This window comes from Rhinoderma darwinii, chromosome 5, assembly GCF_050947455.1.
Source record: "Rhinoderma darwinii isolate aRhiDar2 chromosome 5, aRhiDar2.hap1, whole genome shotgun sequence".
In the NCBI taxonomy this organism is placed as follows: domain Eukaryota; kingdom Metazoa; phylum Chordata; class Amphibia; order Anura; family Rhinodermatidae; genus Rhinoderma; species Rhinoderma darwinii.
In genome coordinates this window covers 128,024,593-128,049,673 of record NC_134691.1, presented here as the reverse complement: position 1 = coordinate 128,049,673, position 25,081 = coordinate 128,024,593, and the positions used below count along the sequence as shown (strand labels likewise).

The window sequence follows — 25,081 nt, the reverse complement described above, 5'->3', positions numbered from 1 at the left end:
GGTAATGGGCCCAGTGTTCTACATCGAGCCCTCAGGGACAAGTTTGTTAAAACTGATCCAAAAACAATGTTCAAACCGTGGCAGAGGTGGTCTCAATCCCCTGGGATTGGGGAGATAATATTAGAAGGGTGGGAATTGGTTAGAAGACACATCTTGAATGAATGATGGAGGGAAACTTATTTTAAAATGATACATTCGGCCATATACGGTTTAAATATTTTACTCTTCCCTTCTTTCCCTGACCGCATAGTAGCATGCTCTAAGCATAGGACTCCTCTCACCAATTTGTGGCATTGAGTGTGGGATTGTGCCGCTACACGCCAGTTTCAAGATGGTTGTCAATTAGATTCAGGGTCATTGGGGGAGGAGGCTCCCCATATCCCCACAGACTCTCTTATTCCACCATGTTCGGCAACCAGAAGATGCTCAGGAGGGTGGGCCCTTTTCCCCCACTGATACATTTTATTTTGTTAGTAGTCCCACAATGTTTACTTGCTCAGTGGTTGGACGACACAGTGCCACAGAGGGATGTAATAGTGGAACATCTGAAACACCTATGTGGGCAAGAACGCATTGAGGTGGAGAGACGCAAATAATTGGGTTCAGAAAAGCTGTTTGCCAAATGGAAATTGGTATAACAAGGCGAACATCGGGGGCACATTGGGTCAGCTTCAATTACCGTCATAATGCCATTATTATTCTCAAGGTGCTGTGGTTTGAATGGGGGGGGGGCAGATGTCTTGTTCTTTCATGAGGGCCAGTTTATACCATGCTATCTTACACATGTAATACTGTATTGTTGTTTCTGCTGCTTACCTTTATGTTCTTCTATTTTGTCTTTTTGCTATTGATCTGGTAAAAATGTTCATGTATGATCACCAAATGTGCACGGATTGATGTATTGTACTTTATTTATTTGGAATATTTGTAAAACAAAAATTTTGTTAATAAAAATGAAGTTAAAAAAAAAGTTCAGCTGCATTTTACAATCATGGGAAGCAAAAAACAAACAATGACAAATAAGGGAAACAAATGTACATTAACAAGCAATTAAACAAAAGGAAAGAGAAATCCTATCCTTAAGATATTACAATCTAAAGCCTCATGTATGTGACCATATTCGTGATCCATATCACTTGGCACCCACATGATATTCCAAACATGGTACCCGTAGAGTTCTATTAACTCTACTATTACTGTGTTACTAATTTTGACAAGGAGACACACAGACTTTTTTCAGAACCAGTGAAAAAATACATATTGTTTCAAGGGGAGAATATTGTGCCTTATGGAGGTGAACAGAGGTACCACGCATGGTGCTACAGACCTGTATTGTAGTCTGTGTATTGCAGGATGCATCCTTGCATCAAGTGCATGAGGCCTTAAAGGGGTATTCTCATCTGAGAGGATTAGAGCATATCCACTCGCAGCTTTTCTGCTGCCTAAGTAGAAAATTGAAATGGTGCCCCCAGATCTTAATTGACATTCCCCTAGCTGTTCTACATTACTACCAGTCTCCTCCAAAAATTGCAGATGCACCGTTGCCCTGGCATGTGCGGTGCAGTGATGAAGCCGGGCAGAGTACACCTCGCTGCACGGTACGTGCCCATGGAGTACAAGACAATGGCCCATCCGAGAAAGTTGTAAGAGACTGGTAGTGATGTAGAACTGCCAAGGGGATGTCAATCAAGCATGGATAGGTGGGTTTGGAGGCAGGACTGTGTGACTCTTCAGGATAGCGCCACCGCCGCATGACCCTTTATAGAGTAATTGGCATATAGCGTGCGCCATTTTAAAAGTTAATTTGATAGATTTTGCTGCATCTGAAAAAACATACAGGGGAATGTTTGGAAATATTGTCAGGTCATGTATTATGGCATAGTGGCAATTCAAGGGGTTAAAAATACCTGAAAGGTTCCCATTTAATATACAATGAATTGCAACAATTCTATCTGCCCTGCAATTTTGTTATTATAAATATAAACTAAATAATTAGAGCACCAGAACCAAGCTCAGTACATTTTATATATATATATATATATATATATATATATCACCAGAACCAAGCTCAGTACATAAATACAGCAACAGAACATAGCTCAGTACATATATTCAACAGCAGGACCAAGCTCTGTACATATATACAACATCAGGACAGAGTTCAGTACATATATACAACACCAGAACCAAGCTCAGTTCATAAATACAGTACCAGAACAAAGCTCAGTTCAAACATACAGCACCAGAACCTAGCTCAGTGCATAACTACATAATCATAACAAAGATCCGTTCATATATACAGCACCAGAACTAAGCTCAGTACATACTAATCCTTCTCAATGAATTAGAATATCATAAAAAAAGTTTATTTATTTCAGTAATTCAATTCAAAAAATGAAACTCATATTATATAGATTCATTACATACAGAGTTATCTATTTCCAGCACTTTTTTCTTTTAATGTTGATGATTATGGCTAACAGTTAATGAAAACCCAAAATTTAGTGTCTCTGAAAATTTGAAAATTCAATAAGTCGAATTTCAAAAATTATTTTCAATACCGAAATGTTGGCCTACTGAAAAGTATGTACAGCATATGCACTCAATACTTGGTCAGGTCTCCTTTTGCATGAATTACTGCATCAATGCGGCGTGGCACGGAGACGATCAGCCTGTGGCACTGCTCAGGTGTTATGGATGCCCAGGTTGCTTTGATAGCGGCCTTCAGCTCGTCTGCATTGTTGGATCGGCGTAAAACTACAGCTCCCAGCCTGAACAATGGTAAGGATATGCTGGGAGTTGCTGTTTCACAAAAGAAAAATCATACCACCCATGATCTCGCTGCAAACCATAGTGACTACAGTGCTAATTAGAGGCAGAATAAATATAATAGTATCATACACAGTGTCCTTGATTTTAATAGCACCATACACTGTGTCCCACACACATACACACACACTGCCCCCTGTAGATAGCGTCCCTCATAGGTCCCCCTGTAGATAGTGCCCCTCAGAGCCACCTGTAGATAGTACCCCGCATAGAGCCCCTCTGGTGATACTGCCCTACATAGATCCGCCTGTAGATAGTGGTCCCCATAGATCCCCTGTAGATAGTGAGCCCCATAGATCCCCCTCTAGATAGTGCCCTATATACAGCCCCCTGTAGATCACGTCATCGCCCCCCCCTTTGTCATTGAAAACCGCTGAATGACAGGGCAAGGAACTAATGTTCCTTGCCCTGCCATTGAGCGCCTTTCAATGACGCAAGTGGCGCGATGACGGAATGCCCTGTCAGGGCTAGTGATTAGAATTGTATCTGCGTCCTATAGGCGCAGATACAATTATAGTGCAGGAGGGGGTGGCGGCGGTTGTTTTCAGCGGCGTTGCCGTCTTCTCAGAGAGGCAGCAGCCCACCGCCTGAGGCAAGAGGCTCACTTTGCCTCATGGACGGTGCAGCTCTGTCCATAGTGTATGTCATAAAAATGTCTTTTAGGTACGGGTTCCATCTCTCACCTATTTGGAGAACAGGGATTCCCAACCCCATCCCGCCTGGTGAGGCACAGCGACCTCTCCATTCATTCCCGACCCTCATAAGTGAACGGGCCAGAGGTAGGACCCACACCTATCAGACCTATCATGGAGATATGTCAAAATATTTCTCTGATGAGAATACCCCTTAAAGAACAATTGTAATGAATGACGTTGTAACATGAGGATATTGTCTGAAATTTTCAGTGCCAGAAATTTTGGACCCAATTCCTGGGATACCACCCCACTGGTTACAATAGGACCTGCACATATTATAGAATCCTGCAAGCACCTTCAATTTAGAAATTGAGCCCCAGACAAACAAGATAAAGTTTTTAGGGGATTTCATATTTACTTAAATGTAGAATTTTAATCAGCATAAACTTCCAATGACAAGAAAACCAGGAGATTTCATATTGGGCACACTATGTATAGTAAATTGAGCTTCCTTTGATCTGTGTGCTCCATAGTAATAGCCACTGACTAATTTAGAACACCTTCTGAAACCTTTCATCCTAAACAGTCATTTAGGCAAATAGAAATCGGGACTGGATTTGTCAGGTAAACAATATAGCGGAATGGAGGAGATGCAGGCGAGCTTTAGTGGTTGAAAGGGTAGACACACAAAGTACACTGCGGTTATGACGGTAACCACATTAGAATTCATAACCACAATATCGTTGTTGGTTATTTAGGTCATAACTTAAACAGCTTCATGCACAGACAAACTCGATAAGTTATGACGCCTGAACACTGTTGTGATGTGACTCCCTGAAATAACCACAATATTGCTTTTATTTTATTACACAGCACACTTCATACTCATACAGTGCAATAAAAACAACTTTCCCAACCTGCATAGTGTACTTATAACGTAGGGTAAAATCCTACAAATAATAGGGCTGCTTTATATAAGCATTTGCTAGGTGCTCTGCTAATCTCCTATATGAAAGTGCTCTTTATTACAGTACAGTGAATACATTTTGACACAGACTTAGGCCGGATTCACACGAGCGTTGCGCATCTCGGATGTGAAAAACGGCATTTTTTCACGTCCGAGGTGCATTCGTGCTCTGCATGGTGGGACGCAATATCACGAATCCCCCATAGACTAGAGTCTATGGAGGGATGCGTGAAGCATGAAAAAATAGGACATGTCCTAGTTTCTCATGGAGCCTTCACACGGTCCGTTGAAAACAACGGCCGTGTGAACGGCCACATTGAATGATATAGGTCCGTGTGACGGCCTTTGTTTGAACGGCCATCACACGGACGTTTAACACGTTCGTGTGAATAAGGCCTAAGGGCTCATTCAGACGAGCGTAAAACTCGTCTGTGTGCTGTCCGTGAAAATCACGCACAGCACACGGATATGCACATCTGTGTGCTGTGCGTGTTTTTCGCATCAATTCCATTGGAAAAAAAAAAGATGTGCTTTGCGAGAGCGGAAAAAACGCAACACACACGGACCAGATTCATGCTCGTGAATCTGATACGCTCGTGTGAATGTAGCCTAACAGAAGTGACTTGGGTGTCAAGCTAGAAGTGTTGAAATCAAGCATGCCAAAAAAGAGCTTTTATACGCATCTATATGTGTGTACACGTGGCAGTGCTGCATTCACCGACGCTGCACTAATGCATATGGTGCCTCAGTTCGAGGCCATATTGCAATGAGTCTAGAGTAGAACATCTCTATTATATAGTATTCAATGGAGAATGCCACAATTTGTTTTTTTACTGTCGGATGCAATGCATACAGCGGTACAGTAAGGCCACATATATTTCTATGGGTGCTTTCCTACAGCTCAATACAACTTGAAGACTGTAGAGACCTGTTATATGGTAGTGTACATAGTCCCTAGACTGGGTTCAAACTGCGTTTTTTCTGAAGTTTTCCAGGTGCATTTTTGCAGAGCCGTAACTCCTCAGAATCCAGACGTCACATAAATGTTGAATGAGATTTGTAAAAAATACCATTAACATTTTGAATTTGAAAACGGCAAGATTTTAAGGACTGCTAATCATCCTATTTGTTATATCAGAGACTTTTAATATAATAGTCACTAACTTTTTAACACATTTTGCATATATCAATAGTATAAGCAAATATAAGAAATACTGTAATATAGGTTATTAGAGAAAAGTGCTAAAATTTCTTTCTCCACTTATCAGGCTCCTTAACTCTTCCCCCTCCCTTCCAACCGTTTACTAACTATGAATTTACTGCTGTTCTCCGTCTCCTCAAAACAAGACAGATTATCAACTCACTGAGGGATCGGGTTACATGCTGCCCATAGAAGTCTGCAAAAAGGGGAGGGGAGAGCATGAGCAGAGTAAGGGAGATGCAGACAGACACAGACACTGCTTCTAGTTAATGTTATATCTCACCCCAGTGCTGGATTCACAGCTACACTGCTGATTTCTGCTGTATAGTGTCCTCCATGTTGCTGCTGCTTCTTAGGGTGTGCTGCAAAGTGATTGGGGAGCAGGATGTTCTCTTCTCTATGTGTGCTGTGTATTGGAGACATGATAGCAGTTAGGCTCCACAAACTAGTTTAGGGAAAACTGAGAATTAAAGATAGTCTCCAGAGGGCAAAGCTGCTAAAAAAAAAAAAAAATGCAGAATATAAGTCATATTATGCCCATAAGGCTGGGTTCACAACTGCGTTGGTGTGTTCCGTTGTTCTGCTCCGTCAGAGGAACAGAACAAGGGAATGACAGAACTATTCCGTTGTACAACAGAACCCGCGGTTGCTGACAGAACCCACTGACTCTAATAGGTTCCATTGGCTTTCCTTCGGGTTGTCTGTAATTTTAGCGGACACAATAGCGCAGCATGCTTCGCTGTTGTCTCTGGTAAACCATTCCGGATCTGAGACGGATGCCCCTAACGGAGCCTCCGACGCAGATTTGAACAGAGCCTAAATAGAGTGATTCACCTTGTACCCAAACGGATAGGTACGCTTTAAAATGGTTTTCCAGCCCCTAAAAATTGATGGCCTATCCTCAGAATAGGCCATCAATAGCTGATCGGTTGGGCCCCGACTCCCGGGACCCCCGCCGACCAACTGTTTCGTACGAGCGCTGCTTCCACTTAATTTCTACTTGCTCACTGTGACGACACAGACGTAACGGCGATTCACAGGTATTGCAGCCTTCTTCTCCCATTCACTTCAATGGGAGTCGAGACCTCTACCTATCAGCTATTGATGGCCTATCCTGAGGATAATTTTTACTGGCTGGAAAACCAAAGGCTACACAGACTTGTTTACTTCTCCCCTGCAGGAGCCTGTCCAAAGCAACTTTTTCATGTTTCAGATTTTTCACTCTCCGGTATTATTCCTGTAGCGTTAGTTTACAATATTCAGAATGGAAACATATATTATATATATATATATATATATATATATATGAAAATAAATATATATATATATATATATATATATATATATACACACATACACACACACATACATACATACATACACACACACACACACACACACACACACACACACACACACACAAAACATCTATGGAGAAACTTCATTAACACCCTGGTTTTTACCAACAAATCCTCCTCATAGTTGATTGAATTTAGCAGAAAAAGAAGAGAACTTTAAATTGAGATAGACTGAATTAATAAGTGGATTGTGAACTAGTGGCAATATTGAAAATATTAATGTATGAAGTGTCGAAAGGGAGACAATTCTTGTACATAAAGCATGTTCTAATTGCTTTATATTAGCCCGAGCTATCCATCTTGCACACTTTTTATTATAACACTGTAACCAAAGCACTATTAGGACTTTCTGAATTTAGGCTGTAAGATGTTTACCCGTTCTTAAATCATTTTAAAATAATGAGAGCTTTAGCATTTATCTAATTAACATGTGCCTTCTCCGAATTAGAAACACAGTATCATTTAGCCCACGGATGTTTCGTAAATTGGCTTGGTGGCATGTAAGCTAATACAGGGTAGCAGTTGCAGAGTCTTGTTCCAGGCTTCTTATTGCTTGAATTATAATTCAGTGATCACCTTAGATCATGGGCTATTCATAAATCAGACGCCTGACATAGGATGAAAAATTGTATTAATATATGAAACTTATTATATAGTACAAAAACGCTCTCTTGATAAATTACATTGTTCAGGCTTGACAATGATTGCGTTTAAAACATTATTTCTGTTTGCTGTTTTACGGACTGAGACCTCTTCATGAAAAATTTACAATGCTCTTCTGTGTTTTCAAGTCAAAGGGCAGTAGGAGCAAGCGAAGATAGAATGCAATGCTTTAAAATTGCTGACAGGAATGCAACAAAATAAATATAAAAACAAATATCCTTAACCACTTCCACACTTCAAGGCCAAGTAAAATGCCTGTTTGTATTACATATTACATGTAACATTATATTGATTTTATTTTTGTATGTTTCACATACTAAAAGGATAGTAGAATTCCCACACCCAAGAATTCTATATATGAATATAGATTGATAGCACTGGGGTCCTGAGTTCAATTCCGACAACCAGCACATATGTAAGGGATTGTTATGTTCCTCATGTATTTACTACCCCAATTTCCTTCAATACTTCAAAAATATGCTCAAGTATTTGTCTTTCTTTGGGTAAGGCCACACAAAGCGGCCCTGACCCAGCCGCGACTTGGCCAATAACTGCGGCAGCTATCAAATAGGTAAAAAGGCTCTATACCTGCAAAAAATTGGGGCCATTATTTAATACACCCTTTATGGACGCCCAATTTTGCAGGTACGGGGCCGCTTTACCCGCAGTAACACACGACCATTAACAGGCTATGTGACAGCCACACCAAGCATGGTGCTGGTGCGGTGAATGGCCACATCGTGGCCGATCCACGTGGCCTTACCCTGAAACGTCAGTGGCTTGTGCACAGACATTGAATTATTAGCCCCATTAGGGATGGAAGTTGCATATTTGTAAAGAGCTGTGAGATACATACCCAAGTAAATTACCTGTTTTTTAGGTAGTCCTTTTACTTAATCTGGCTACAATCTTTGGTACTCTCTGACGTTTTGGAATGTGCCGAAAGTTCTGTGGACATATCATGAAGCAGCATTCCCCATGTGACTTAACTACATTACCCTAGATGTTTCCTATGACATCATGTGTGGTGTTTTTCCCGGATTTGTGTCTGCATTTACAGTTTACTTAGGTCTCTAGTGACGGTGAAGAGTTTGGGGGAGGCTAGCAAGGAGGCGAGGGAAGCAAGCGAACACTGCATGTCATTTTGTGTGCAGACCGGAAGAATGCACACTGGATCAAGGTGACCACTTGATTCCATAGAAAGTAATGTTTTGGAGTGGTGGTCACTATTGAGTGACATGACAAGATAGTTAAAATTAGAGGAATAACTATAATGATTCTAAATATTTGGGAACAATAATGTGAGAACTATAGATATATTAACAAATATATAGGATATATTTTTATGTTGATGTATAAAATTCTTGTTTGAATGGCTATACAGTCTGATCGCCACTTGAGATCAGAAGGGACATTTTTCCCTTTTAGGGCAAATTGGCTCATGCCTTATTCATGCGAGCGTATTTCTCGTCCGTGTTACGCGCGTTAAAACAATGGACGTAACACGGACCTATGCAATTCAATGGGGTCATTCAGACATACAGTGTTTTTCACGCAGCATCATGCTCCCATTGAAGTCAATTGGTATGTGAAAATCACGGACAGCACAAGGATGTACATCCGTGTGCTGTCCGTGATTCACGCAACAGTTGCTAAAGAAATTATGAGAAAACAACCTCGTTCAGCTTATTTTGCTGACGTAAAAAACGCGTGGCATACGGATGACATACGCGCGTAAAAACTCAGACATGCATTGTGCACGGATGTCACACGGAACTGAAACGCAGGAAAAACTCCTTTTTCACGCGCGCAAAATGGACACATTCGTGTAAATAAGCCCTTATAGTGTTTTTTTTTGTCTTCCTCTGGATCAACAGGGGACACAAAATTCTAAAATGTATTCCTACCCTTACCTTATCCACATCCACTCCCTTCATCAAAGGGAACCTGATGAACATGTATCTTTTTTTATTTTAATCGTACGGACTATTTAACTATGAATCAGAGTGGACAGCCGCTAAGAAGCGTCGGCTCTTGATCTGACAGCATTAGCTCTGTCTATGAATTACATGGACAGCCATTCATCTGAATGACTGACATTTAATACTACATTATATGAGCAGGTGATGGTAACTTGCACCTCGCAGAATCAGATGTTTGCCAAGGGTCTTGGAAGTCGGACCTGCAGTACTGATCTGATTTCGTCCTTAACATTACCAATAAAATGAATACATGGGCAATAGGGTAAAAACAAAAATTTCTAACAAGTTTTTAGTACCATCAATTCTTCAGATGATATGATATTTTCTTCCATATAAGTTTTTGTATATGCGGTGTGAAAATTTATACGTGTTAAAAATACCTCACATATACAGTATGGGCAATACAAATACAGTATATCAAGTTAAAATTCTGCTGCTGCTATTGGCTAGGAAAACATAATTCTTCACAAGTCTTAATGTTCATAATGCATATTCCTTTCTTCGTGGAGCATAACCTTTAAGATTCTATGAAATGTCTTATCTAAGTCTTGTAGGTTCACATACTATTTAACTTTTATAGGGAATCTGTGTAAGGCTGCAGAGAGAAGCCACCAGCTAACAACCTACAGTACAATATATATGTATCTGCTGGCCTTTCCACCCACACAGCGCTACTTTAAACTGGCTTTTTCAGCCTTATGAAGATACTAATTGCCCTGCGCAGAAGAAAGCACGGTAAATAATGAAAATGTAATTCCAGTCTATGAATTGGCTTCCCTTTCCCTTACATAGGTGCATGTTTCATTGAAATTTATGGCCCAAGTGTAACAAATAAAGGGGGCAAATCTACGAAGTTTAATTTAAAACTAGGCCGAATTCCTACCACAATACATTATGACAAATGAATTTTGCCAAGGCTGACTGGGTTACTTGCGCTACAGTTCCATATTATTTACATTAATTACAGGACGGCTGCTTTGTTAATGGTACATTGTAGTGTAGGTCGCAGCATGATATGCTAATGATCTAAGAAAAATCAGCATCTCCAATATTTATGGTAATTTGTGAGAGAGGAAAGGACAGCCTTATTTCTTTATATTCCAGCGTAGTAAAAACAATGAGATAAAATCATTTCAGTTTACGGAAGGGAAAGAAAAGTTGTAATTGCTATTACATTTACAGCACAACAGGAAAACATCCGTTATGTAAAGTGCTTTGGTAGCTTAAAGTTTGAACAAACTGTAATAATAAGACAATATCCCAACTTATTCTGTAATATCCAGTCACTTCAGTAATGGAAGGTATGTTCTGTATTTGAGTTATTGGCTTATAAATTAATTTCATAGTTGGAACATCTTGATGTGGAATAGTTTCCTGGATGAGGCTAAACTGGTTATTCCTAAATGGTTTGGTGTTACAACAGTAAAGAAAGTTATAGGGGGTGTAGAGGTAGCAGTTTGGGCGCCTCGGGCTTGAGTGCTGGGTGAGCGCCTCGGGCTTCCCCTCTGCCACATAAGGAGATACCAGTGTTATAATCAGAACATGGTGGGTAGGGAGACCTGTTGTAGTTGTTGCATTGGGGCCCAGGAACTTCAAGTTACATTTCTGCAGTAAAATATTAATGGATAGCTTTGTGTCTTCTCTAGCTAGAGAGGATGACATCAGCGGTGGTAACTTTTTTGAGGTTTGTCTATGTTCTCAGCATTGTATTACACTGAATAGTCAACGTGTGCTTGTTTTGCTTGTTCATACTTTTGAATTTGTAATTTCATAATACATTAGCATTTGACCTGTTCTTCTGTTTATCCATGTGTCTGTGTTTTTGGAGATAGGCCTGTATGTGACATTAGATACATAGGAATGGCTGCTGTGGAAGAAACGTTCAGATTCTTTTGTGGTAGCGTCTGCTCTAAAACAGGTCACATACTCATATAATGTTACTATTTACCATTATGTACAGAAGTAATAATTGAGGAATTGGGAACTACAAAACCAGTGAGTCTTAGCTAGACTAGTCAACACTCAGCTTCCCTCTTGTGCTTTAAAGTCTGTGGTTAGGAAGACAATTATTAGGTGGAATTTACCAAGACTGGTGTTACAATATGCCAGTCTTAAACTCATATGTCCTGTACTACAAAGGCCAAAATGTATTAAGAGGCGCATGCCTCCTAATAAATTTGGGGCATCTTTGGCCATCTGTGGACTAGAAATTGAGATCTACGTCTACCATGAGCAGGCGTAGTTTTTTCATCCTCTAAACCCTGCCCATTTTCTGTGCAACTATTAAAAAGTGGGTGCCCCTCCTGGCGTTGCGTTCCTCTGGGATAGGGAGTTAGCTCGTGGACCCACTGGGACCACTGACCCCTATTACTGACAACCCAGCATTTCCTGCTGGGGAGGCGCGTCTATCCCTCCTGGGTAGGTCTTCCACCAATCCCATGTACTTCACTCAGGTCCTATCCGACTCGTCTTTGCTCCCATTAACCGCTATCTGCCCAGCTGAAACGCCTCCACCGCGTCACATATTTGAGTATTCCCAGTTGCAACATTTCTATAGTGCTACTAAGCGCCAGGCTCACTGTCACCGACCGCTTACTGGCTTTGAACGCTTGTGTGTTTCCACCCTGTCCCCTGCCATCTTCTCAAACTATAAATTACTCCTCTCCCAGCGATCCACTCATCTCCCATCCTTCTGCAAGGCTTGGGAGACAGAATTGAACATGACATTTGCTGACGCACAGTGGAGACCATCTTTCTACCTGTCCCATAAAGCCTCGATAGCCATACGAGCCCAGGAAACTAGCTACAAAATTATCTCTAGGGGGTATCGGTCCCTTCTGCCCTACATAAATGGTACCCGTCTGTACCTGACACATGTTGGCGCTGCGGGGCGTTGGGGGGATCCATGTCTCATATTTGGTGGAGTTGCCCCTCCTTGCAGAGTTTTTGGGAGACCGTTCTTAAAATTATATTGAGGTCACTGGGGTCTCGGTCCCTTTTTCTCCTGAGGCGGCCCTTTTATTTATGTTCCCTATGCCACTACCCATTTACAACCGCTCCCTAATAGCTACCTCCTTCAGGCTGCCAAATCGGTTATCCCCCGCAAGTGGAAAGCATCAGTTCCTCTACTGTTGGATGAATGGTTTCAGGAGGTTGCCTTAATACAGCATATGGAACACCTCCTGGCTCAATCCCCTCTGCACAATACACAGACACTTGGTCTCAATGGCTTCGGTTTCTCTCTTCTCCCACCTACCGTAGTACTGTAGTAGCTTGAGGCTCAGTACCCATCCTTCCCCATGAGACTTCATCTGAGAGGGGACTGTATGCGGGTGCGGAGGGGTTTGCTTGTTCCACCCAAGTTTTTATCAGGTGCATAGCTGCTTTTTCTTATTTGCCCATGTTTTTCCAGAAACTGGAGTCCAGGTTCACCATGACCTCTCCTTGTCTTTCCCTTGCCTTTGTTTGACTCCCATTCTATCTCCCTTTCTTTCTTGTGTCTACTTTGAGGGGTCATTTGCTTCCTGTAATTGTGCTCACATGCTATGGCCATTGCATTTTAGGATGTGTAGGAATTTGAATTATTGTATGTTTCTTTCCCTTTACTTTTAAGCAATGCTCCTTCCGGTTATGATTGCTCAGATAGCTGTCATACTGTGTGCTCTTCATGGGTTGTGATGCTTACCCTTCTGTTTGGGCTATGCCCTTATTTGTCATGTTCTTTTTATTATGGGGACACATATTCTCCGAATGTTTTTGTAATTGTTTGTATTAAAACCAATAAAAATTTTGAATTGGAAAAAGTGGGTCTGAAAAGTCGCAAATTAAGGGCTATGTGCGGCTTTGAAAGTTGTTGTTTTTAACAAACCATCAGTGTGATTGATGAAACTTTCTAAAAACAATTTATTAAAGATTAATTAAACTTTTTGAGATGCAGCTGCTTACAGAGCAGCTGTATCTTGCTCTGAATCTTGTATCCATCGGGTCAGCGGCACTGACTGGTTCAGTGACAGCGGGTCCTGTGCGTCTCTGACACGCAGGATCGAACTGTTAACCATCACATCTACGTTCATAACTTAGATGTGATCGATTACAGGTGGATCCTACAAGTCAGACACACAGGACCAACTTTAACTGAATTAGTCAGTGCCGCTGACCTGACGGATTCCGGTTTTAGCCAACGATAGAACTGCTCTCTATACAGGATACAAAGCAGCTGTATCTCAAAAAGTAAAAATAATTTGTAATAAAACGTATATAGGAAGTCGCACCAATCACACTGATTTTATAAATATACACTACCGTTCAAAAGTTTAGGGTCACTTCGAAATTTCCTTATTTTTGTTAGAAAAGCGCAGTTTTTTTCAATGAAGATAACATTAAATTAACAATGTATAGAGTGTATTTTTGATTAATGTGCTAAATGACTATTCTAGCTGCAAACGTCTGGTTTTTAATGCAATATCTACATAGGTGTATAGAGGCCCATTTCCAGCAACCATCACTCCAGTGTTCTAATTGTACATTGTGTTTGCTAACTGTGTTAGAAGGCTAATGGATGATTAGAAAACACTTGAAAACCCTTGTGCAATTATGTTAGCACCGCTGTAAACAGTTTTTCTGTTTAGAGGAGCTATAAAACTGACCTTTCTTTGAGCTAGTTGAGAATCTGGAGCATTACATTTGTGGGTTCGATTAAACTCTCAAAATGGCTAGAAAAAGAGAGCTTTCATGTGAAACTCGACAGTCTATTCTTGTTCTTAGAAATGTAGGCTATTCCATGCGAGAAATTGCCAAGAAACTGAAGATTTCCTACAACGGTGTGAACTACTCCCTTCAGAGGACAGCACACACAGGCTCTAACCAGAGTAGAAAGAGAAGTGGGAGGCCCGGCTGCACAACTGAGCAACAAGACAAGTACATTAGAGTCTCTAGTTTGAGAAATAGACGCCTCACAGGTCCTCAACTGGCAGCTTCATTAAATAGTACCCGCAAAACGCCAGTGTCAATGTCTACAGTGAAGAGGCGACTCCGGGATGCTGGCATTCTGGGCAGAGTGGCAAAGAAAAAGCCATATCTGAGACTGGCTAATAAAAGGAAAAGATTAATATGGGCAAAAGCACACAGACATTGGACAGAGGAAGATTGGAAAAAAGTGTTATGGACAGACGAATCGAAGTTTGAGGTGTTTGGATCACACAGAAGAAGCAGAACAACTGAAAAGATGCTGGAAGAGTGCCTGATGCCATCTGTCAAGCATGGTGAAGGTAATGTGATGGTCTGGGGTTGCTTTGGTGCTGGTAAAGTGGGAGATTTGTACAAGGTAAAAGGGATTTTGAATAAGGAAGGCTATCACTCCATTTTGCAACGCCATGCCATACCCTGTGGACAGCGCTTGATTGGAGCCAATTTCATCCTACAACAGGACAATGACCCAAAGCACACCTCCAAATTATGCAAGAACTATTTAGGGAAGAAGCAGGCAGCTTGTATTCTATCTGTAATGGAGTGGCCAGCGCAGTCACCAGATCTCAACCCCATAGAGCTGTTGTGGGAGCAGCTTGACCGTATGGTACGCAAGAAGTCCCCCTCAAGCCAATCCAACTTGTGGGAGGGGCTTCTGGAAGCATGGGGTGAAATTTCTCCCGATTACCTCAGCAAATTAACAGCTAGGATGGCAAAGGTCTGCAATGCTGTAATTGCAGCAAATAGAGCATTCTTTGACGAGAGCAAAGTTTGAAGGAGAAAATTATTATTTGAAATAAAAATCATTGTTTCTAACCTTACAAAAGGTGCTCACCAATCATCAATGCTGCACTGGCATCACTGACTTATTTGTAACCTATTGATCGAGATCTATTAGTTGCGTACCTAGAAAAAACTTTTTAGAATATTCAAAGAAACCAATTTAGTGTTCCTCAAAAAACTGTTTAAGTAGGGACATCAGCTCGAGAGGTAGTGCAGCATGGTAACGCTTTCCTTCCCTCTTTTTTTATAGTTTCAATCACCTACATTTTAGACCATGTTTCACAAATCTGCCATGGATTTTCTAGAATATCTGCGGCAGAAATCCACTGAAACTGATTTCTACCACCGATTGGCCAGTTGTTCCGTAATCCAATAGAGCCAACACAGAGCATTTAGCACAAAACCCTTGGCAATTATGAACATGCTGTTGATTTAAAAAAAAACGCAGCATGTTCATTATTCCACGTGGATATTTTACGAAGATTGTGATTGGGGTATAAAATACCCAATTCACATGCATTGCTTGTGGAATGTTAGCGGATTCTATCAATATTTAGGCCCCTAACTACTAACAGAATCCACAGCATAGGGGTGTAACTAGGAGAGACTGGGCCCCATAGCAAATTTTTTACTCCCCCCCCCTTCCCCTCGGTGCCAGGCACAGCCCCCCTTGTAGATAGTGCCTCCTGTACATTGTACCATATAGCTCCCCTATAGATTGTGCCATACAGCCCCCCTGTAGACAGTGTCAACCCCACATTTAGATAGTGCCCCCCACCTCCCCCTTGTAGATAACGCCATACAGCTCCCCCTGTAGATAGCACCATACATCCCCCCTGTAGATAGCGCCATACACCCCTTCTGTAGATAGCAGCACACAGCCCCCTTCCGTTATATATAGTGCCACAGGGCCCCCCTCCCTTGTATATAGTGCTCCACAGACCCCTGTAGATAGCGCCACATAGCCCTCCTCCCCTTGTAAATAGTGCCACACAGCCCCAACTTAGTATAGTTCCATACAACGCCCCTTAGTATAGTGCCACAGCCCCCCTTGTATATAGTGCCACACAGCTCCCCTTGTGTATAGTGCTAGATAGCTACTTCGTGTATAATGCCACACAGCACCCTCTCCCTTGTATTGTTCCACACAGCCCCCCTTGTATATAGTGCTACACAGAAATCCCTCCTTATATACAATGCTACACAGCAATGCCCCCCTTGTATATAGTAAACACAGCAATCCCCCTGTGTGTATTGCCACATAACCGCCCCCCCCAAAAAAAGTTTGTACTTAACTTGCTCCGTTCCCACGACGGATGGCGTGCTGCACAGCCACCGGGAGGGACACTTGCGCAGACCAGCGTGAGGCAGTGATGTCATCACGCCGGCCTGCACAGGGAGTCTTCCCAGCGCCTTATAGGCTGCAGGCCACGTTAGGACGCAGACACAAGTGATGTGGCTATCGCTAGCACTGGGGCCCCCTCCGGTGCTAGCAATGCCACCGGAGGGGGCCATAAATCTTATGGGCCACCTTGGGCCCCCTAGCAGCCACGGGCAGGGGGCCCTAAGAGGATACCTCCCTGCTCTGCCATAGTGTTCAATAGTATCTGCGTCCCAAGGACGCAGATACCATTGAATGTGGCGTAGCTACCGCTGTAGCAGCCATAGCGGTTGCTAGCAGCGCCACCGGGCATGGGGGGCCGTGACGGCTGGCAACACGGGCCCCCTCATGCCGCGAGGCCCGTAGCAGCCGCTGTGGCTGCTACAGCAGTAGTTACGCCACTGCCTCAGCGTGTGAACATGGCCTTATTCCACTCTTTCCCTTCCATCACCTATCCACATATCCTTCTCATTATTAAGCTCAACCACACCCCATTAAATGTGGTTTATGATTTGAAGTTAGATATGTTTTCCCTCAAAGCCAGTCGTACTTGTAACTGTGAAATATTCAGTATTAAACATTGTAGCCTTTTTTACTTAAAAGTAAAATTTATAGTTGATGACAATAAGTAATATAATTTTTTTGCCGTTAAAATGTTTCTGGCCTGCATCCTATAAGGCATTGGGAAGACTCAATGCGCAGGCCAGTGTGATGACATCCCTGCATCACGCTGTTGTTCCGCCCGGAGGCTGTGCAGTGCTCCATCCGTGGTGGGAACCAGGCAAGGTAAGTACAATATTTTTTTTTGGGGGGGGGGGGGGTGTCTGTGTGGCAATGTACAAATGTACAAGGGGGATTGCTGTGTAGCACTATATTCAAGGGGGATTACTGTGTAGCACTATATTCAAGGGGGGGCTGTGTGGCACTATATATATATATATATATATATATATATACAAGAGGGGCTGTGTGGCACTACATACAAGGGGAGGGCTGTGTGGCAATATATACAAGGGGATGGCTGTGTGGCACTATATACAGGGGGGCTTTGTGGCACTATACTAAGTGGGGGCTGTGTGGCACTACTAGGGGGCTGTATGGCACTATTTACAAGGGGATAGGGCTGTGTAGCGCTATCTACAGGGGTTTGTGTGGGGCTATCTACTAAGGGAGTCGCTATGTGGCACTATATACAAGGGAGGGGGCTGAGTGGCACTATCTACAAGGGAAGCTGTGCGGCACTATCTACAAGGGAAGCTGGGTGGCACTATCTACAAGGGGTGGTGTGTGGCAATCTACTATGGGGGGTATGTGGCACTATCTACTAAGGGGGGCTGTGTGGCACTATCTACTGAGGGTGGGCTGTGTGGCACTATCTACTAAGGGCGGGCTGTGTGACACGATCTGCTAAGGTCGGGCTGTGTGGCACTAGCTTCGAGGTGGCCGTCTGACACTATATACAACGTGAGAGGCCTGGCTCTATCTACATGGGGGGCTGTGTGTGTGGCGCTAGTTACAGGGTGGCTGTGTGTGGCGGTATCTACAGGGGGCATTATTACTGTGGGGGCACAAAGGGGGCACGGTTACTGATAGGGCACTTTTATTGTGTCGAGAACTGAGGGATCATTATTACAATCTGTCGCACTGTCGATTCCGAGTTTGTTTAGAGGATGGGGTATAGGTGTGAAGGGTGCTAGAAAAGCGAAAAACTAACATGTCTGTGTGTCAAATTCTGTAGAGACGAGTATAGTGGCTGGAATAAGTTGTCACAGTGGTCTGGGCCGGATGGAGAAAAAAAGTGAAAGGGAACGACTAACCAGAGAAAACATCACCTATGGGTCTCTGGATATAAATGTGCTGTAATCACTTATATCGTCTGAAGAGCTCCTGTGTATAACTGGCATCTACCACTATAAAGTCACTATATGGTGGTAATATTGGTCTTTGTATAGTGGTTTTTATTCAGCAACAGTATCGGGGTATTATTCGGTCACTATGTGGTTATGGTGGGGCGTATTATTTAGTAACAGTATGGGGGTATTATTGAGTCACTATGTGGTGATGGTGTGGCTGTATTATTCAGTAACAGTGTGGCGGTATTATTCAGTAACAGTATCGGGGTATTATTCAGTCACTATGTGGTTATGTTGGGGCGTATTATTTAGTAACAGTATGGGGTATTCTGTCACTATGTGGTGATGGTGTGGCGGTATTATTCAGTAACAGTATGGGGGTATTATTCAGTCACTATGTGGTTATGGTGTGGCGTGTTATTCAGTAATAGAATAGGGGTGTTATTTAGTTACTATGTGGTGTTGGGGTGGCGGTATTATGTGGACCTTATATTGTGTTATTATTGGTAATATTGGTCTTATAATAGTGAGTTGTGTTTGGTAACAGTATGCAGGTAATATTTCATCTGGTATAGTGGTATGATTTAATAACTGTATATGTATATAGATAATTTTTAGTGTGAGAGGGGGGCATATGCTATGGGGCTTGCAACACTCTTGGACGTGGTAGAAATCAGCGATGCAGTTCTCTGAACACCGCCTTCTGAATTGAATGCAATTGATACAGTAAGGGTGCGTTCACATCAAAATCAATGGAAAGGCAAATAGAAACCATAACTTCAGTTTGAATTATCGTTGATTTCAATGGTAATGCTTCCATTGCAAGTGGTTTCCGTTTGTCTCCGTTCCCCAAGGTTTCAGTTTTTTGGGTGGAATCATCGACTGCACTATTGTTTCCGCAAAAAAAAACAAAAAACGGTTTTGCATGGGTTCCCCTAATGGAAAGGTCTGACGGAAGCCATTAACAGAACCCCAACGCAGATGTAAACAGGCCCTAATTCAGCAGTTGGGGACCCACTTTTAACTTTGCCCATGGCCACACTTTGTCTAAAACCGGCGCTGCCTAGGTTTTTGTCATCAATGCTATAGCTCGGAAATCCTGTTTGAGGCTAAAGGAGTTCTAGGGCCATTATTAACTCGGTGTGCATACCAATACACTATATGAGAAAAAAATTAGACAGAGTTAGTGATAAGAACAGTGGACAGAAGAGCAAAATAAATCAGATTTTGTTGATGTATGGAGGCTTTCATTGCAAAACATAAATGCTAATATATCCTACATAACAGTGGCACACTTCTTGTCTGTTACGTATTGCTTATTCAATCCCTTGTTTGCACAGGAAGCTCTAAAAGTATAATAAAGGAAGAGCGTGTTGGGTGTCATATTAAATGTGGCTGTTCTATGCTGCATGTGCACCTACAATGACATTCAGTTATGGATCATCTGCTGGACAATAACAGTTGCTTATTCTTTGCCTGACAGGCCCCTCCGTGTTCTGCAGGAGATGTTCTAATGCTTCTGATGATCTGTACATGGCCACACATATCAGCAAATTTTCCAAATTAATGCTGAGACTAGTTTACAGTCTTTTGTTCAGTGGCGCTTACTCTTGCTGATTGTGTCCTAAATAATAAACTGTAGCCTCGAGCAGTTTTTCTCTGAATGCTTATGATGAGATCTCATTCATCTAAATCTAGTGGCCAAAGGAATAAAATAAATCAAGAATTTCCCAAATATAACAATATTTGTGTTCTGCAGATAATTGATGACTCCAGCTGCACTAATTAAAATCCATCTGAGATTCATTAATCTTGGTCACAAGGTCCAATTGCTACAATCCCACACCCAGCATAGACCCTGCACTGTCCTTGCACTTTCCAGGTACTGTCAGGCTCTCATTTAGAGGGAAAGAAAAGGTAAGACAGGAAAGGAGAAAGAGGAGGATATGATAGAGGACATGTTGTTACATTAATATATAATACTATAGTAATACTGATTTAAATTGCAGAAGGAGAGAACGGCACTTTAAAAATCGGCAGCAGGGCAGGAGATGGTGTGAAATAAGATACTAGCAGATACTCACACCCTGGAGTCCCGTCCCCCCACCCACCTCCAGTGCTGAGACCCTTTTCTCCACGGCACCTGAAGCTCCTGCAGCATTCACGTGCCACTGGAGTCAATCGCTGGCCTCATATGGCAACTGAGGCCAGCGACTGGCTGCAGTGGTACATGAACTCTGCAGGAGATTCTGGGACTAGAGCCGTGGAGAACAGGGTCACAGCGCTGGATCGGGGGGGGGGCACTTCAGTGAGTGAGTTTATGCTAATATATTATTTTACACCATCCCCTGCTTCTGATTTTGAGAAGTCCCAGAAAATTCTGTAATGTTTCTCTAAATGGGTTGTCTCATTACAACAACCCCGGTCTATATGTCGCATTAGGGCATATGGATGACATATAGGAGGGTCTGCCTCTGTGAGCCAGAGCAGAAAGCTGCAGAAAACAGCGGCTCTCGCTTTGGAGGACACAGCTTGTCCACGTACTTCATCTCACCGCAGCTTTACATGGGTAGCCTGGCAAACAAAGCTGCTGTTGTCAAGACACATACTTATACATAGTTAGAATAGAGAAAAACAGTTCTGGTAACCATCTCACGAAAAACTCCTGCACAAACTGGTACTGCCAGGCAAAAATATATTTTTGATCTAGCCACCACTGTTACGTACTCCCTTCCTGCGGCTCCCTCGGTCTCCAGGACGTCAAGAGTCACTCGCTCGGGCGTCACACGGCCTGGCAGGCTCAGGCAGTCTGCAGCCAATAGGAGCTCAGAAGCGTCAGGCCAATCAAAGCCTGGCTGATGTTTCTGAGCTCCCGCCCTCTCCTTATTTAGTTTAGCCTGGGGTAGTAGGCCTTTACCTGTAATTAGAGTTACCTAGCCTGGTGCTTTCCCTTGTTGCAGACTCCCCTGTGCGACCCCTGACCCCGGCGGGCCTCCTGACTTTTCTGTCTTTTGTTTTTCCGCACTCTTCCAGTTTGACCCTTCCTGCCTGACTCTGCCTTTTGCACCCAGACTTGTCCGTGGCGCAATTACCCCGCCTCTTCCTCCGTGTACTTCCCAGGTGACCCTTTGTTATTTCGTACTGTCTCTGTCTTATCAGTTTGTCAGTTTCACTTGTACTAGTATACAGTTGTGCGCCGTCGTTTAGGTCGAGTCGTACAAGTAGGTAGGGACAGGGGTTTGGGAAGAACAGGGACCTCACTGTTTACCGTGTATTTGTTTGTGACAACCACATGATTCACTTTTCATGAATGTTTAAGAATTAGATCTTAAGTTCACAAGACATGGTCGATTTGTGGTTATTGCTGTAATTTTGCAATAATCACAATTTGACCACTACCTGTGAATACAGCTTTATATAAAGTGGTTTCACTTAACCTAAACCATTCCAGGTTTGATAGCCATCTTACTATTCCCAGGTCCCTTTTTTATTTTCGCCAACAATATTAATTTTCATAGAGGAAGAAGAATGTTTTGGTATTAAAAACAAAATTTATATTCAGACAATGGTACATCCGCACTGCTATGGGTAAGTTTCCTATATTTACCCTTAAAACCAATCCAGTTCAAATTTCGCTTTGTCACATAACACACTAATCTTTCACTTTTCAAAATAATTCTGCAGCTCTTAGAAATAGGGATATATAGTTTAAATAAAGACTAAAAATAACAGGGTTTCCCTATAAAAGGGAATATTAAGGTTCCTAGAACATACATACATCTTTTGGTGGTATACAATATGAATCTAGTTCATAAATCAATGTATGCGGTTTCATATACCAATATAACCATAACCACATTGTCCCCATTTTAAACTATAGTGTAATTTAAAAAAGGATGGCGTTTATAAAATATTTTAAATGACAAGACAACAAAAGTAGATTACGCTTAAAACAATTACAATTGTCTGCATAAAACACGGCTCGAAGCAATCAGGACATTGAGTCAGAGAAACAAGAATTAACATTTTGAATTAATGCATGACCTAAATCCTTGATGTGCCTTAGCTATGTCCACATATAGACAGATTGCCATGAATACGTGCACCTGTGCATCAAAAGACCAGAGATAATAAATCACATGAGATGTTGTCTTCTTATGGGATTGAGGAAACCAAGTGTATGTATTAAACAATGACAAAATGGGGAGCATGGTGCAACTACAACCATGATCATTTTTGATGTACCAAAACATAAAGACGTAAAAAAATATATATATAGAAAAAAAAATAGTATAAACAATAAAATTTCCCTTATAATTACATTTAAATGAAACAGTAAAATTCCATTAATCCAACTCTCAGTGATAAGGAAATCCTGATAATCTGGCATGTGACAAAAAAATAGTCTCATGGTAGTTCAGTGAGTTAACTACTTAAAAATTCTTCACAAGTCAGCAGATACTCGGTATTTGGTCTTCAAAACTCTACTCCAACATACCATACTATTTAAGTGCTAGAACAGTAAGCCTTGTATATCAACACAGATCATTACTGTAGACAAACGTCACTGGGCCCGTGGAAGATTCTGTCAAAGGGGCCAGCAGGGGATGGTGTGAACCCACTTGCCAGAAAAGGATTTGAAGTAGGGCTAAACCGTGGAACAAAGTCTAAGGGAACCCCTGGTATTCACCCTTTAATCCCTATACAGGGATATAGACTAAACCTTAAGGGAACCCCAGTTCGCTACCCCCAAAGTAGGCTCCCTTGGTGATGGCCAACGTAACAGATGTAGTGCCAGTAAAGGTGGTCTGGTATAGAAAAAGGTCAGGGCAGGTGGTAAAGTTCATAGCTAGTCACATAGCAAGTGGTCAGGGCAGGCAAAGATGGTCAAAGGTACAGGCGGAGGTCAAAACACAGGAATCAAATAGACAAAATATAGAGCGTCGGCAGCATGGGTGGCCGCCTGGCGCTGACCTGGGAGGAGATGAGCGGCACTGGCCAGGAGGAAAAATATGTCATGGAGGAGGTAAGTACATGATGCCAGTGGCGCAGAATGGAGGCCATAACAATAAAATCTAGATATCTTTACTTTACCCTTGGTGTACAATGTAAATGCAGGGGCCCAGAAACACAACAAGGTTGGGAAATATCAGAAATGTTACTCCGATAAAGATATTGTGCTATGTGGGATGCTTGAAAGTCGTCTGGATTAGCTGGGAAATGTGTAAGACTGATAAGTGTAAAAAAAAGATCGGTTTATCCCCTATTACTCTTATGTATAGATGTATAACTGTAAACCAGAAGTGGCTAAATAGTAGATAATTTATTGGTAGACCTTACCACAATGGGGACCAGTAGATCTTTAGGTTTGTTGACCAGGCTGTGCTCCTGCTTATACACAGAAGTGGGAAAACTGCCTCCTTGTGGGTACATGAATCAGTGTGCCAGTCACCAGGCTTTTCTAGTGAAATGCTTCTTGGTGATTCATGTAGGACTTGTGAATCTCGACTAGTGCTAATGGCTGGTAGATAGATAGCATAAAAGTGGGCCATATTGCAAAGATCAAAATTGGACCTATGTTACCCAGGTTAGGATGTTCTGTTTTTTGTTTCTCCCTCCACACCCTCCGCCTGAGAGAACTAAGTGCAGATCTTATTGTTTGCTATGTGCCTAGATATGACCTGCTCTTTCTTATGTATTTCTATAGCAAAAAGCAATTTAGTGTCAGGTGCAGATCCTGGTGGAAACGCATATTGTAGTTAAGAAACTTTGGTACAAGTATCCACAAGTCAGATCTAATTTGAGCTACATAGCGTTAAAGATGCCTATTCCCACCATAAAATAGAACATCCCTTGGCAGTAATTGCCAAATTATAACATGAAAAAACCCTTCCCCTCCTGGCATACCCCTACAATTACTGCTTCCCTAAAAGTGACAACTCTTGCTATTACGGACTTCTGGGGAACCCCAAACCAGGCTCCACTGTTCTAGGAAAAAAAAAAGTTATTTTACATGAATAATGCTATAAATGACAAAATGGCTATGACTTATACAAGCAGAAAAATCCTATTTAAAGCGTTAGTAAAGCCACCAACCAGAACAATATCGGGGGCCAACCTACAGGGTGTTTTTGACTACTGCATTCCCACATTCCCCAGTGACATTTTGTTTGTGAGGCTAAAACAAGGTTTATATTGAAATCTTAACTGGATCTTTACAAGAAAATTTCCAGGTAATAGCTTGCACATACATATATTCTTCCGAATCTGACAAGATTTTATAGCTCCAGATATTCTATTCCTTGTTACAGAAAAAGAAATGTGTCAAAAACTTGTGGTTTAGATAAATATCTGCAGAAATAGCTATAACTAATGTTAATAACTAAGCTGCCGCGCAAACCATAAATAGTAGAAAAAATAAATAACTCCCAGAGACAACTGTGCAATGTACATTATAGCAAAGG

The 25,081-nt window shown here is 42.1% G+C and overlaps 1 protein-coding gene across 2 annotated transcripts in view; it reads right to left on the bottom strand.

Annotated features, from left to right (window-relative positions):
- The window catches only part of ZNF407 (zinc finger protein 407), a 499,483-nt gene that overhangs the window by 207,150 nt on the left and 267,252 nt on the right, over positions 1–25,081 (bottom strand). The window contains exon 5 of one of the 2 annotated variants that reach the window (XM_075826495.1): positions 5,916–6,038. The exons of the other annotated variant lie outside the window; for it this stretch is intronic. Coding sequence (XP_075682610.1) covers positions 5,916–6,038 — 123 coding nt within the window. The remainder of the gene's footprint in view (positions 1–5,915; positions 6,039–25,081) is intronic. 2 annotated transcript variants of the gene reach the window in all.